Raw genomic sequence first — 14,766 nt, 5'->3', positions numbered from 1 at the left:
AAAACACAGGGACACGGAGTTGTGCTTTTGAATTTTTGTTGCTGATAATTAACTCCTTTTCTTAGCATCCTGTCTGTCAGTTATGGTTTAGTGGAAAGAGCTCAGACTTTGGGCAAGCTGTTTACCTCTCTAACCCCAGTTTCTTCCTCCTTCCCAGCACATAGGGCAATGATGAGAATCAGGTGTGTTGGTGCAGCACCGACCTTTCTTGCCGGCAGGCTGACAGTCTCCAGGCAACAACAGCAACACCAGCAAAGTGTCTCCACGTCCTCATGACTCTCTGACATTCTCCCCTTTAACAAAGCCAAAGTTTTGAAAAGGTCTTTATCCTTCATCTATTCAGCTTTTTATCCCATTCCACTACAGTCTGACTTGGCCCCTGACCTTCCCCTGGGGGCTGTGCTGGCCCTGCTTACCATTAGCTCCTTATTGCTAACTTCAGTATCCAGTTGGGCATGGCTGGTCAGTGTGGCCTTTCTCCTGCTCTCTTCATAGAGTGTGGCCAGAATCAGAAAGGAGGAAGCTGGGAGGGAAAGTGGGGGAAATCAGAGAGGAAGCTGTTTTTTCCTTCTTCTGTGACCATGTAGGTGTTTAAGGGCGGCGCACCCCTAGGGTAAAGAAGAGGACATAGGGGTGAAGTTCCTTCCTTCTCAGGGCTGGAGGTGGAAGTGGAGGAGAGGTGGATATTAATGCTACCTTTCCTCACTAAGTCATAATGTGGATCATTGATTTCTGGAAACAGTACCATAACAAGACAGACTACTGTATTAAATGTGCACATTAGTTGATAATCACACCCTCATTTTAGGCATGAAATAAAATTGGTATTGGGGTGCCTGGCTGGCTCAGTCAGAAGACCATGAGACTCTTGATCTTGGGGTAGTGAGCTCGAGCCCCATATTGGGTGTAGTGATTACTTAAATAAATATACTTTAAAAAATTGGTGTTAAAAATGAGAAGGGGGGTGCCTGGTTGGCTCAGTCGGTTGAGCATCCGACTCTCGATTTTGGCTCTGGTCATGACTGCAGGGTCGTGGGATCAAGCCATGTGTTGACCTCCTTACTGAGTTTGGAGCCTGGTAAAGATTCTCTCTCTCTGCCCCTCTCCCCATCTCGCATGTACACATATTGTCTCTTTCTCAAATAAAAGAGAGAAGGTATTGTGTTAACAGTAAAAATAAGCATTTGAAAATAGTGAGCATTATAATTGTCAGTAAGCTCCTTAGTAAGCATTGAAGTATTTGGGGCAGTAATGGACTTTTGTATATGGATCCAGACTAAGCAGAGAATTGTACATCCAAAGTCTTCTCTCTCCTTCCTGTCCCTGTTTTGTGTATCTTGTGTATCGCCCATTTGCACACGTGCGGTTTTTTGACCTGACAGTGCTCATGCTTTTCCTCTGAGTAAGTCTTGACTTTTTTCAATGGAGTCTTGCTCCAAGTCTCTCTTTAAATGCACTTCTCTGATTGTGTGTCAGTTCACAAAAGAAGGGTTATAAACACACATGTGTTGAGGAATTCAGTGGATCAGTGTGTTGCATTATGATTTATCTAATTAAAACATTTCTTGCTGAATTTCTTTTCAGTGTTTTGTTTGTTTTTTTGTAGTACACATGCTTTGATAAGATTGGTTGTTGGTTTTGATTCATTTAGTAACGTGTAGTTACTGACTCCAGTGTGGTTAGTTTCCTAAATTTCCCTTGACTGTGTGATTCCTTCTCCTCAGGGTTTTAAGTCTGTTCTTAATTTACAATTTGAATTGATCCCTACATTTCAAATACGGAGTTTTTAAAATAAGGGACAAATACGTTTAGATTGTTTTTAATTTTTTTAAATGTTTATTTGTGAGAGAGAGAGAATGTATGTGAGTGGGAGAGGGGCAGAGAGAGAGGGAGACACGGAATCTGAAGCAGGCTCCAGGTTCTGAGCTATCGGCACAGAGCCCGACGGGGGGCTCAAACTCACGAACTGCAAGATCATGGCCTGAGCTGAATGAAGTTGGACGCTTAACCGACTGAGCCACCCAGGCATCCCTAGATTGTTTAGGTTGAAACCCTTTTTGGATTTTTAGTGGGATATTGATAGGAATAAAAAATAATAATTAATAAGCAGTTTTATTTATTTATTTATTTATTTATTTATTTATTTATGGCATAAGTGAGCAAGGGGGGGGGGTGGGGAGACGTGGAGAGAGAGAAACGGGGCTCACTCAAAGCGGGCCCTGAGCTCATGAACTGTGTGTGAGATCATGACCTGAGCTGAAGTCAGATGCTTAACTGTCTTAGCTACCCAGACGCCCAGCAGTTTCCTTTTTAAAAGTAGTTTTGATTCCTGGTTCTGAATGGTATAAGTTATGGCATAGAATTTTTGAATTTCTGAAAGATCCTAATCCATCCTCCTTGCCTTATAAACAAGGCTCCTAGAGGTAGCATGACTTACCAAGGTCATGCAGACTTGTCAGGCTTGCAACCACAATCCAGGTCTCCTGATTATCATTCCAGTGAACTCCCTACCATGTATTTTCAGTATTTCCTGATATATAATTTTCAGTGGGAAAGAACCAGCAGCAAGTGTTGTTTGTTGACATCTATGTGCAATAGTATATAATTTAATGTAAGTAGTGAGTATAAACAGTCTTTAGTCATTCCTTATAAAGGGTTTCTCTTACAAAGTGCCTTTTGAATTGCTGCTTGTATTTTAATAAGGCATTAGTCATACTTGGGGCATGCGGTGTATTCTTTTACGTTATGATAGTCCACATTTATCCATCTATACTGTGGGCTGTCAACCCTGCTAAGCACTTTAGGTTCATTACTTCATTGAATTCTCTCAAAATCCTTATAAGGTAGGTAGCATTAGCAGCCCATTTTACATATGAGGAAACTGAGATTTCAGAGAGGTGGAGTAATTTGCCCAGGGATACAGGTTCGCTCATGCAAGGTAGAGCAGTCTCGGGGATCACTGGTTGTTTTAAAGGAGCACAGTAGATTTAAAAATATCAATTAAATAATAATTAAATTTAAATAGTTTTAAATAGCAATACATTTTGCATAACAGGAAAAAAAAAGGTTCTAATTGGAGGTGAATAGTAGGAGTTCAAAGGAAAAATTAGTGACAGTATCAAGATCGAGGTGTGACTGTAAGAGGTAGTTAGGGGATGACCCTGTAGGTGCCATCAAGGGTTCCTTTCCCTCACTCTGCCAGGGCTGAAGGTGCTTCTTAGTGAGGGATGGGCCTCATCTCTCTGGTAGTTACCAAGACAGTCTGTGTTCTCCAGCAGGGTGGATCCTTCTTGATGTAATATCATGACAGTTAAGATAAATTTTCAAGGTTCTTTTGGCATTATTTCTGAACTTGATTGGTGTGCTCTTCATAGGTGGGTGGTTGGGGAGGGTGGAGTTTTGTTTTTTTTTTAATGTTTATTCATTTATTTTAAGAAGGGTGGAGGGGCAGAGAACTAAAGAGAGAGAGAGAAAAAGAGAGAATCTTAGGCAGACTCCACACTTAGCATGGATCCTGACATGGGGCTCAATCTCATGACCTGAGCAAAATCAAGAGTTGGATGCTTAACTGACTGAGCCACCCAGGTGCCCTGGGAGGATGGGGTTTCTGAATCACTGAGATTAAGTGCCATCCCTGACCTTGGGATTGTTGCACTGTTTTTCTGACCTTCGAGTGCTGGCAAAGTAAATTCTCCTGGAATAAATATGTCAGGATTTTTGTTCTTTTCCTTCATCTATACATGTTATTTTGTAGAACTCCATAGTTAGGTTTTATCAGCTCCTCTTCTAGAAGAGGAAACAGTTGCACCCATCTCTCCTGATTTTAGTTCACTATTCTGCTACTGTTTTGAGACCCGGAGGGGTCTTTGTCATTACCCTGTCTTATGTAACATTGTCATCAGTACTGTGAATTTTACTAAGTTAGAAGTTTTTTGGAGTTGGAAGGTACCTTTGAGATCCTAGAATCCAGCCTCCTTGTATTGTAGATAAGGATCCTGAGTGGTCGTGTGACTTAGGTTGAAGAAAGCACTTGTTGGAGGGAGAATTGTGAGTTTCAAGTCAGAGTCAGAATTTTAAAATATCCGGCGTGCCTGGGTGGCTCAGTCGGTTAAGCGTCCGACTTCGGCTCAGGTCATGATCTCGCGGTTTGTGAGTTCGAGCCCCCCGTCGGGCTCTGTGCTGACAGCTCGGAGCCTGGAGCCTGCTTCGGATTCTGTGTCTCCCTCTCTCTCTGGCCCTTCTTCCCTCGAGCTCTGTCTCTCTCTCTCTCAAAAATAAACGTTAAAAAAAAAAAAAAAAAAAAAAAAAAAAAAGAATTTTAAGATACCCTGTTCAGCCTTGAGCTGAATCGGACCAAATGAAAATTTTTCAGAGTATAAATTACACAGCTATGAAAAGGAGAAAAGTGAGGTGTTTATACTTTCTTCAACATTTCCGTGTGTTTGAAATTTTTCATAATGAAATGTTGGGGGGAGGGCAAAAAAGAAAAACAGTTTAGTGTCTGTATGTGTGAAAAAGAAATGTGAGTATTAATTAGGTAGCCATGAACTCAGTATGTGCCTCTGGTAGCTCCTAGAAAAGCAGGTTTTTTTCCTGTAAGTTAAGAGGATCTCTGTTTGCCAGACCAGATCCGTGTAATCTGTGCCCAGTTCCGAGGGGCCCATGTACCACATTTCGGACAGACACAGATGGTGCTGAATCTGAAGGAGTGGCTGAAAATTCATGGGAGTGATGTGGGAGAAAGGCAGGCATAGAGAAGTGCTGTGGTGGTCTTCAGATCCTGGGAGAGCTGTGGGGTGACAGTGTACTTTTGTTTTGAGTAGAGAGCTTGGAGCCAGGTCAGAGGAAGGGAGTTAGAGATGCCGATCAGGTTTTCTCTTGCCTAAGCCCTGCCATGGCGTTATGCCCCTCAGTCCCTCCTCCACAACAGCGCCAGGTTTGTCTTTAGGAAATAACAAATCTGACTTAGGGTTGCACTGACAATCTATTTGCGGTTTGCCTTCCTGTGTCAGATGAAGGCCAGGGTTTGGTCCACTGGGCCCTTCCCCACCAGTCCTCATTTTGATATTTTGGTATTCGAGCCACATCCAGTTCTTAAGAGTCCTTCAAGTGAGCCCAAGCTTTCTCACACCTCTGGGAGGTGTGTGCCTCACACTGGTTCCCCAGAGGCAGAACCGAGGACTGCCTTGTATATATACTTACCTTGTTTTTTTGGTAAAATTTATGAAGGATTGGGTCTTCACTATTTATGTATCTTGTTTCTTCCACTAAACTGTGAGCTCCTTGAAAGTGGGTATTTTTGTCTTAATTATCTTTATGTGTCCATTTATTTATGCCTTGTCTGACTAGTGTCCTAGAGAATTGGCATTTCCCATGGCACAAAGTAAGTATTCACTGAATGTTGAGTAAACAATGACTTGCTTCATAACTTTTAGTAGTCAGTCTCCTCCAACAGTAGATGCTTGTACCTAGAAGATTTTTTGTCAGTGATGCTTCATGCAGGATTTCCTATAAGTGGTCTCCAAGATATTTTTCCATTTTTAGGAGTCTGTGGTTTGATTTTTTTTTTTTTTTTTAAGTAATCTCTGTACCCAAATTGGGGCTGGAACTCACGACCCTGAGACCGAGAGTCAAATGCTCCACTGACTGAGCCAGACAGGTGCCCCTGTGGTTTGATTTTTAAGTAGTATTTTATCTACCATATCTGGCAGGTAAGAGATGGTGCTTTATTTGTTTTCCTCAGTAGGTTTTAATTATGTGATCTCGTAGATGTAAAGGAAGCTCAAGCTTCCTGTATGGCTGTGCATGTGTAATTAGCTTTAGGCAGGGCTCCTGGAGCTGTAAATCCTGTTCTGGGGAGCCCATACTTGGGCTAGGACATCCTGGTGAGAGTTCTGGCCACCCAGATTGCAGCCCTCTAAATGCAGGGTTATTTCTGAAAAAATGAGGGCAGCTGTGTCTCTGCCCATGCCTAACAAATAATTATTTTAAATGAAAAAATAGCAGCTTAGAATTTTACTTTTATAGCTGTAACTTAATATATACTGATTTAGAACTGGTGATACATTTTCTGCTCTAAAAAATCTATAGATTTTATATTAAATAACATGACAGTACCTTCAAAATGAAAAAAAAAAAATGTGGTCAGGAATACCAACACTGACCCATAGGACAAGTAGATAAATTTAGAAGGTGCAGATTGAGCAGTGTAGTTTTAGTGTTGTAACATTTTGTTCATATCTTATGAAATATTTGTTCAGATCAAAACTGCACATTCCTGGAGTGCCTGGGTGGTTCAGTCGGTTAAGCGTCCAACTTCGGCTCAGGTCATGATCTCTCAGTTCATGGGTTCGAGCCCTGGGTCTGTGCTCACAGCTCAGAGCCTAGAGCCTGTTTAGAATTCTGTGTCTCCCTCTCTCTCTGCCGCACCCCACTTTGCACTCTGTCTTTGTCTCTCAAAAATGAATAAATGTTAAAAAAAAAAAAAAAAAAAAAAAAAAAAAAACCACTGCACATTCCTGATGAGGTTTTTGGGTACGGTTGCACTGGGGACCATATGGGGTGGTGGGTAGGGTGTGGGGTTTGGATTCAGACTACTGCCACTTAAGAATAGTTGACCCAGGGAGAGTTACACTCTCTGAGCCTCTGTCAAGGCCTGTGTGGGCTCTTTTGAAGATTCAGTGAACTGTACTGGGTACCGCACAGCTGGGACATGATGCCTGCCCCTTTGCTGGGCGGGGAGGGGGGTGGCGGAAGGGCACGGCTCAAGGCCTTCAGTGCCTTTCCCTATTTTGGGAGCAGTGCGTCAATTTTGATGTTTTTAAGAAATATTGTTTGAGAAAGATATCTAACATACTTCATGGATTTATTGTAGTTTGAGATTATTTTTAGTATATATAGAGAGACAGGATCCATACTGTTACTACCGTGAGGAGGGCTGCTTTTTAGTCCCCCTGAACCTTGACTTCTCTGGATGAGAGGTGGGTGCTGACATGACGCCCTGAACAGAATTGGGGAAGGGATAGTAGTTACTTACATACACCACACCACCCCTTTTTTAAACTTCCAGGCACTTGAAGTGCTGTGAACTGTGCTGGTCCTTTCCCTCCATTCTGTAATCTCTCCTATGCTCAGGGGACTCTAGAGGCTCTCTAGGGAGGGTAGTGATTCCCCCTTCTTAACCAGGTAGGGGCCAAGGTCTACTGATGAATTATAATCTGTTTTTGAAGACTTTTGTCCTTAGATAGGGGTTGTTTTAGAAAATCATGGAAGCTTTTTTGGTTGTCTCAATGGTTGGTGGTTGCTGTTGAAATTTAGTAGGTAGGGGCCATGGAATTCTAGACTCAATGAAGTGTCCATTCCATAGAACCAAACTTTTCCTGTGATCTGCCACAACTTTGGAATATCTTGCTGAATAATTTACATAGATAGAAAAAAAAATGCTTATGACTGAGCCTAGAATCTAATTCGATTTTACACAAAGAAGGCATTTTTTAACTGTAGTTTTGGAACTACACTTCCTGGAATTTTCCAGGAATGCAGTTACTGTAGACATTGAGGAGAAATTGTTTTGTTCTCAGCTTTACCAAGTTTATTATTCAGGGTTCTCCAGAGGAACAGAACCAGTAAGATCTACACACACACACACACACACACACACACACACACACACACACACAGATTTTCTTTTTAAGTTTTTTTTTTTTTTTTAATGTTTTATTGATTTTTGAGAGAGAGAGGCAGTTTGAGAGGGGGACAGAGGATTGGAAGCCTGCTCTGCGCTAACAGCAGCGAGCCTGATGTGGGACTCAAACACATAAACCGTGAGATCATGACATGGCCTGAGCTGAAGTCGGATGCTCAACCAACTGAGCCACCCTAGGTGCTCCCCCAAAATAGATTTATTACAAGGAGTTGGCTCACATGATCATGGAGCTGAGAAGTATCAGGATCTGCAGTCAGCAAGCTGGAGACCCAGGAGAGCCAACAGTGTAAGTTCTGGTCCAAGTCTGAAGGCCTGAGAACCAAGAGAGCTGATGGTGTAAATTCTAGTCTGAAAGTTGGTGGGCTTGAGAGCCAAGAAGATACAGTTTTTCAAGTTGGAGTCCAAAGACAGGAAAAGACCAACATCCCAACTCAAGGAGTCAGGAAACTAAATTTAAATGTTAATCTCTTTCAGAAACATCCTTACACCCAGGATAATTTGACCAAAAGTTTATGCACTCTGTGGTGTAGTCAGTTGGCATATAAAATTGACTATCACACTAAATGTGGTTCATCCTCTTAGAAAATCACATTATTATTATTATTGTTATTATTTTAATGTTTGTTTATTAGAGAGAGAAAGAGAGACAGAACACGAGTGGGGGAGGGGAGAGAGAGAGAGACACACAGAATCAGAAGTAGGCTCCAGGCTCTGAGCTGTCAGCACAGATGCAGGACTCAAACCTATGAACCCTGAGATCATGACCTGAGCCGAAGTCAGATACTCAACCGGTTAAGCCACCCAGGTGTCCCGAAAATCATATTATTGATAGTATGCATGATAGATGGCATGGTATCTCAGTTGTAGTACCACCACAGGCCCAAGTCAAGACTATTTGCAGTTGTCAAATTCAGTGATTTAACTTAGAGGTGTGATTTCTGACTGTTTTGTTCCTAGCATAGTATTGCTTGAACATTCACATATTGAAATTCACATTTATTTTATTACAGAATACTTCTATTTTTTATTTTTATAAAAGTTTTAGGAGCGTCTGGGTGGTTCAGTTGGTTAAGCGTCCGACTTCGGCTCAGATCATGATCTCACAGTTGGTGGGTTCAAGCCCCGTGTCAGGCTCTGTGCTGATAGCTCAGAGCCTGGAGCCTGCTTCAGATTCTGTCTCCCTCTCTCTCCGCCCCTCCCCCACTCATGCTTGCTCTCTCTCTCTCTCTCTCTCTCTCTCACACACACACACACACACACAAATAAATAATAAAACATTTTTTAAAAAGTTGTATTTGCCACATATGTCTTTAGAAAGCATCTGTATGTATATAATAAATAGGTTAGCTTTGGATTTCACTCAGTAGTAAAGGGTATTTATATATTTATTATAGAAAGGGAGCTTTGGGTCCAATGTGGGTGAGAACCACTGGTCTAAGTTCTCCTAAGATCTCAAGCTGCCAGGCGCCTGGACCAGTTATGTATCTCAGCATCTTTAAAGCTTTTGGCTGTGCTGCTTGCCTCATCTCAGATGTTTGCAAGACTGTAGTCCTTTTCTTTATCTTATTGGATATTTTACAGTGTTGGGATTTACTTTCTAGAAGTCCTTGTTTGATTTTTATTAGGTTTTTAATTTTTTTTAAGATTTTATTTTTAAGTAATCTCTATACCCAATGTGGGACTCAAACTCAGAACCCTAACATCAAGAGTCTCATGCTCTTCCCTGAGCTAGCCAGGAGCCCCAGGGTTTGTTTTGTTTTTGTAACAGCTTTATTGAGATATAATTCATATTTCCGTACAATTCCCCCATTTAAAAACTGAATGTCTAGAATGTTTCGTCCCCCAAAAGAAGCCTTGTGTCCATTTGCAGTCAGTATCCATTTCCACTACCCTAGCCTCTGATGACCTCTTATCTACTTTCTGTCTCTATGAATTTGCCTATTCTGGACAGTTTGTATAAATGGAATCATATATACGTGATTCTTTGTGTCTGGTTTCTTTCACCTGGTATAATGATTTCAGGGTTCATCCATGTTATACTTTCTGTTGGTAGTTCATTTTTTTTTTTAAGTTTTATTTATTTATTTTTGAGAGAGAGAGGGAAAGGGAGAATGAGTGGAGGAGGCGCAGAGAGAGAGAATCCCAAGCAGGTTCTGCTGATAACGTGGAGCCTGATGCAGGGCTCGAACCCAGGAACCATGACGACATGACCTGAGCTGAAACCAATAGTCAAATGCTCAGCTGCCTGAGCCACCCAGGTACCCTGGTAGTGGTAGTTCATTTCTTTTTTATGCCTAAATAATACTCCATTTAATAGGTATGCCATATTTGCTTTATCTTTCACCAGTTGATAGACATTTGGAATTGAAACAAAAAGTTATTTTGTATGTAGAAAGCATGTAAATAGAACTAAGTGATAGTAATATGTATCCAGTAACAAATACATGCTGATAATGAAAAGTAATCTAAATGCTCTATTATCGTTTAATTTGGGAGAATTTTTTGAGGTTGTTTGGGTTGTTTCCAGTTTGTAGCTATTATGAATAATCTTTCTATGGACATTTGTACGTAAGTTTGTGTGTGGACAAATGTTTTTATTTCTCTTGGGTATAAACCCAGGAATAGAATTGCTGGATTGTATGGTAACTCTGTGTTTAACCATTTGAAATGGAACTGCTAGACTCTTTTCCAAAGCAGCTGCATCATTTTATGCTGCATGTGAAGGTTTTAATTACTGCACATTCTTTCCAACATTTGTTACCATCTGTCTTTTTGATTATAGCCTTCCTAGTGGGTCAAAAGTGGTAATTCATTAGGTTTTAGGTGATAGTAGCAGGAAAGGGACAGTCTGTTACATTGTCCATTTTGGTAGCTACCACGTACCTTTAAGTTTAAATTGGTTAAAATGAAACTTAAAATTAAGTTCCTCAGTCACACTAGCCACATTTCAAGTGCTCAGTAGCCACAAGTGGCCAGTGGTTACTATGTTGGACAGCACAAATACACATAGAACATTTTCATCATTGCAGTAGGTTCTGTTGGGTGCTGCCTGTCTAGGAGAAGTTAATTTGGCAGGAGTTGGACAAGTAGGCAGAGAATGACAGAGGGTCTGAGTGGTGTAGAAAAGGGGTGCAGGCATGGAATTTGGAGAAGAAAAGAACAAAACTCCAGGGAGCCATATGCAAGATATGAGACTTAGAAAAGAGCAGGTAAGGGGCGCATGGGTGGCTCAGTCGGTTAAGTGTCTGGCTCTTAGTTTTGGCTCAGGTCAGGATCTCCTGGCTTTGTGGGTTTGAGCCCTGCATTGGGCCCTGTGCTGGCAGCGTGGAGCCTTCTTAGGATTCTCTCTGTCCCTCTCCCTCTGCCCCCACCCCACTCATGCTGTCTCTGTCTCTCTACCCCCACCCCAAAACAGAAAAACAACAACAACAAAAAAACAAAAAACAAAAACCCAAACAGGTAAACAAGAGAAAGTGAAAAGTTGAAGGAAAGCCTCTTGGGGACTTGATTGTTTTCCACAGTACTCTGAGTTAGTGATGGACCCAGTGTCATTCCTTGCTGGTTGGCAGGGGGAAGCTACTTGAATCTATCTTGGTCAGTTTCAGTATCCTCTGGGAAGGTGTAGGAGATAGATGGTGGAGCTGAACTGTAGGGAGTACTTCCACTGGGCAGATTACTCAAATGGAATAGAAAGTAGAAAGCTAAACCGTTAAAAAAAAAAAGGTGGATAATTTGATCATTACTGTATACAATATTTTCTATAAGGAATAACCAGGAAGTTGGAGGAAGGGTAGGCAGCAGAGTCTCTGAGGTGTCGCTGTGTTTTGGTTGCTGTTAATAACAGTGCCTTTTTCTCAAAGGCCTTATCATGTTGAGGGTGGAGCAGAGCCCCCTTCACCCTGTCTCACTGCTCCTGCCACCAAACCAGTTGGTACAGTTTGTATTATGTCAAGGCAAGATAAATCTGGAGTGTTCGAGCTCAGTCTAGGTAAAGTATTCATTAAGGCTATTGGAAAGAGCCTTTTCTTTTCCAAAGGTTCTTCTGTAAGTTTATTTTTATTAGGGTGTAGAAATCTTCATAGAATAGAATAGCCTCTTTTTGTGCTGATTATAGTGTCTCAGAGTCACCATACACAAACTTTCTTACATTCAAGTAGGCTTTCATTTTGTAAATTGTATTGCTCTACCCAGCCTGGTCCATGGCATCTTTCCAAACATGCTTTACTGTAGGGATTGCTTTTCTAGCTTAGTTAATAAAAATATATTTAAAGGTTTATCTGGGTGCAGTTTTGTGTGCTGCCAGTGTTATTCTAAGTCCTCTAAGCTGTGAAATCAGGTATGAGCCATTAGGTGGTAGACTTGCCACATTCCTTACAGGTAATATAGATGCCCTTGTTTTCTGAACCAAAAAATTGAGATTTATATTCTTTTTTTCCCAAAGGTTTTTTTTTTTTAAGTTTATTTATTTATTTTGAGAGAGAGTGCACAAGTGGGAGAGGGGCAGAGAGCGAGAGAGAATCCCAAGCAGGCACTGCACTGTCAGTGAAGAGGGCTCAAACTTACAAACCATGAGATTGTGAACTGATGCTTAACCACTTGAGCCACTCAGGTGCCTCAAGGTTTATGTTACGATAAAGACTTTTTTAAATGTTTATTTATTTTTGAGAGAGAGAGAGAGAGTGCACACAAGTGGGGGAGGGGCAAAGAGAGAGAGAGGGAGACAGTATCCAAAGCAGACTCCAGGCTCTGAGCTATCAGCACAGAGCCTGACACAGGGCCCAAACCCATGAACCTCGAGATCATGACCTGAGCTGAAGTCAGATGCTTAACTGACTGAGCCACCCAGGTACCCCCTGTACTCCCCCCTCCAATAAGGAATTTTGATGCTACCTCTGGATAAAAGAGAGAAGCTGAGAAATATATTTAGATACTGAATGTTGGAGTTTCTGGGAAGTTCTCCTGGCTTCTATGAGGCTATCACAGCAAGTATTTGAAATTAAGACTATGCTGGATAATTTGGAAAATACGATCACCCTCAGATACATGTAAAATGGCTAATTCTCAAATGGCAGGTTGATTATTGCTTCATTAAATGCCAAAGATAATGTATGCTGTGTTGTATTTAGCCAGTTCCATTAGAGATCTAGGATATTCTTTTTAATGACTGAACTGAAATGCACAAAATAGTTTCAAGCTAGTAATATTCAAGGAGGATGCCTTAAACATGGGGTGCATTCTGATTAAGTCTAAGACCTTTTCAGCTTTTTCTTTTCTGCATCAACATCGAGCTTTCAAACAGTTTTATTTATCTTTTTATTTATTTATTTATAATAAAATTTTTCAGAAACAAATTTCTACAGAGTTTTCTTCCAGTTGTGTTCTCAGTATAGTGCCATTTCTTTTCACAGATTTGCTTGTAAATGCATCACAAAGAGGCAGCCCAGAATGAAGAAAGCAAGCAGGAGTGTCGGCTCAGTGCCTAAAGTGTCTGGGATAAGCAAAACACAAACAGTAGAAAAAACTAAACCTGAAAACAGCTCTTCAGCATCTACAGGAGGCAAACTCGTAAAACCTGGAACAACAGCATCATTGTCAAAGGTATTAAAATGTGGCAGTGTTTGAATATGTGATGGATTTTAGGAGGAGTGAATCTTAAAATGTTTGATTTATTAAATAAACATTATTTAGGGTTTGCCTTCTGTGAACCTCTGGGAACACACAGGCCTTTGAAGAGTTCACAGTGTGGTATTCTTGGTGTGTTTGGTCTGACTTTATGAATGAAACCAAATAGTAGGCTTATTGTGAAACAAATCACTGAGCACTTGCCTTGTGCAAGGCTCTTGTGCTGGTGTGAGCTGGAGGTAGAGTCTGCCTTCAAGGAGCTTGTGGTGTAACGGGTGGAGGTTGTCATATACAAACATAACTAAAATTCACGCAAAAAATTCAGATACCCGGGAGAGCAGGAAAGCGGTGTAAGCATTTCAGGAAAACATTGTTTCCAGCCAAAGAAGGTTTTATGAAAAGAGCATGTGTGCCAGGTCTTAAAGGATGACCAGCAATAACATTCCTGGAACCCCTAGATTGGATTTTTTATTTCCAGTCTTACCCCCTTGCACACTGTAAACTGTTACTCTTTTTCTGACAGCTAATCCTGTATTAATCCCGTTAAAATTGGGTAATATTTATTTAGTTAGAGCATAACTCGTTTTTCTTACATTCTTTTTGAGGCTGGTTTAGTTCTTGTTGGTACAGGATAGTGGCTATGGGCTTCAATAGCAGACGGACCCAGGCTTTGTATGCATGTGCTTCACGGCGTCATCATAGTCAGGATGAAAGGAGGAATGTATGGAAGTGGTTAGCACAGAATCTGGCACATGGCAAGTGCTTTGAAAATGACAGGTAGTAGCATTTTTATTGATTACCTCTAGAAATTTTTACCAGCTCAGGACTGATTTCTGAAAATAATAGTCTTCTTTGGGTGTTCTCAGTGTCTCGGTTGATTTGGACCATCCAAGGGACAAGATGACTCCAGACCATTTTTCTGCTGGTCAAATCTTAGATCCACTGCAGAGATCCACACAGTCTTCTAGTCTTTCTTCGTGCAGAATCTACTTATTTGTTCTTTGCTTGTTTGTCCTGGGAATTTTGTGTTTTGAGTAAAAACTTTGACTCTATGGAGAAAACCTGGAGAGGGTTTCTGCTAGTCTGATAGGGAGAAACCAAGCACTGCTTGAAACATGATCTGTTTAAAAGCCTTTTGTCCAGGCAGGGCTTTGATAGATTGTGGCTTAATTATTTTAAGAAGCATCTCATGGGAACAGCAGATGAGGGAATTCCTTATATGTATTGAAAGATCTAGCTGGGAATGCTGGTTTTTCTATTCCAGGGTTGTCAAAACTAAACCCAGACATACTCCACCTGCCCCCAGATTTCTTCCTTGCTACAGCTTTGATGAGCTGCTGGGTGTCATCCTATGGCTACCAGGAATAGACCTTTGTCCTACTTCCGTTAGTCTGAATCAGGATCCTGAATTGCTTCCTTGGTGGCAGTGCTGTCACTCT

General features: G+C 41.2%; 1 protein-coding gene across 2 annotated transcripts in view; it reads left to right on the top strand.

The window, feature by feature from the left end:
- Window positions 1-14,766, top strand: part of SPECC1L (sperm antigen with calponin homology and coiled-coil domains 1 like) — a 140,794-nt gene that overhangs the window by 19,695 nt on the left and 106,333 nt on the right. For both annotated transcript variants that reach the window (XM_042910427.1, XM_042910426.1), the window contains exon 2: window positions 13,114-13,303. In XM_042910427.1, the coding sequence (XP_042766361.1) occupies window positions 13,151-13,303 (153 nt within the window). In that variant the 5' untranslated portion in view covers window positions 13,114-13,150. The remainder of the gene's footprint in view (window positions 1-13,113; window positions 13,304-14,766) is intronic.

Source organism: Panthera leo, chromosome D3 (assembly GCF_018350215.1).
Source record: "Panthera leo isolate Ple1 chromosome D3, P.leo_Ple1_pat1.1, whole genome shotgun sequence".
Classification (NCBI taxonomy): Eukaryota; Metazoa; Chordata; class Mammalia; order Carnivora; family Felidae; genus Panthera; species Panthera leo.
This window is presented reverse-complemented; position numbering and strand designations above follow the sequence as displayed.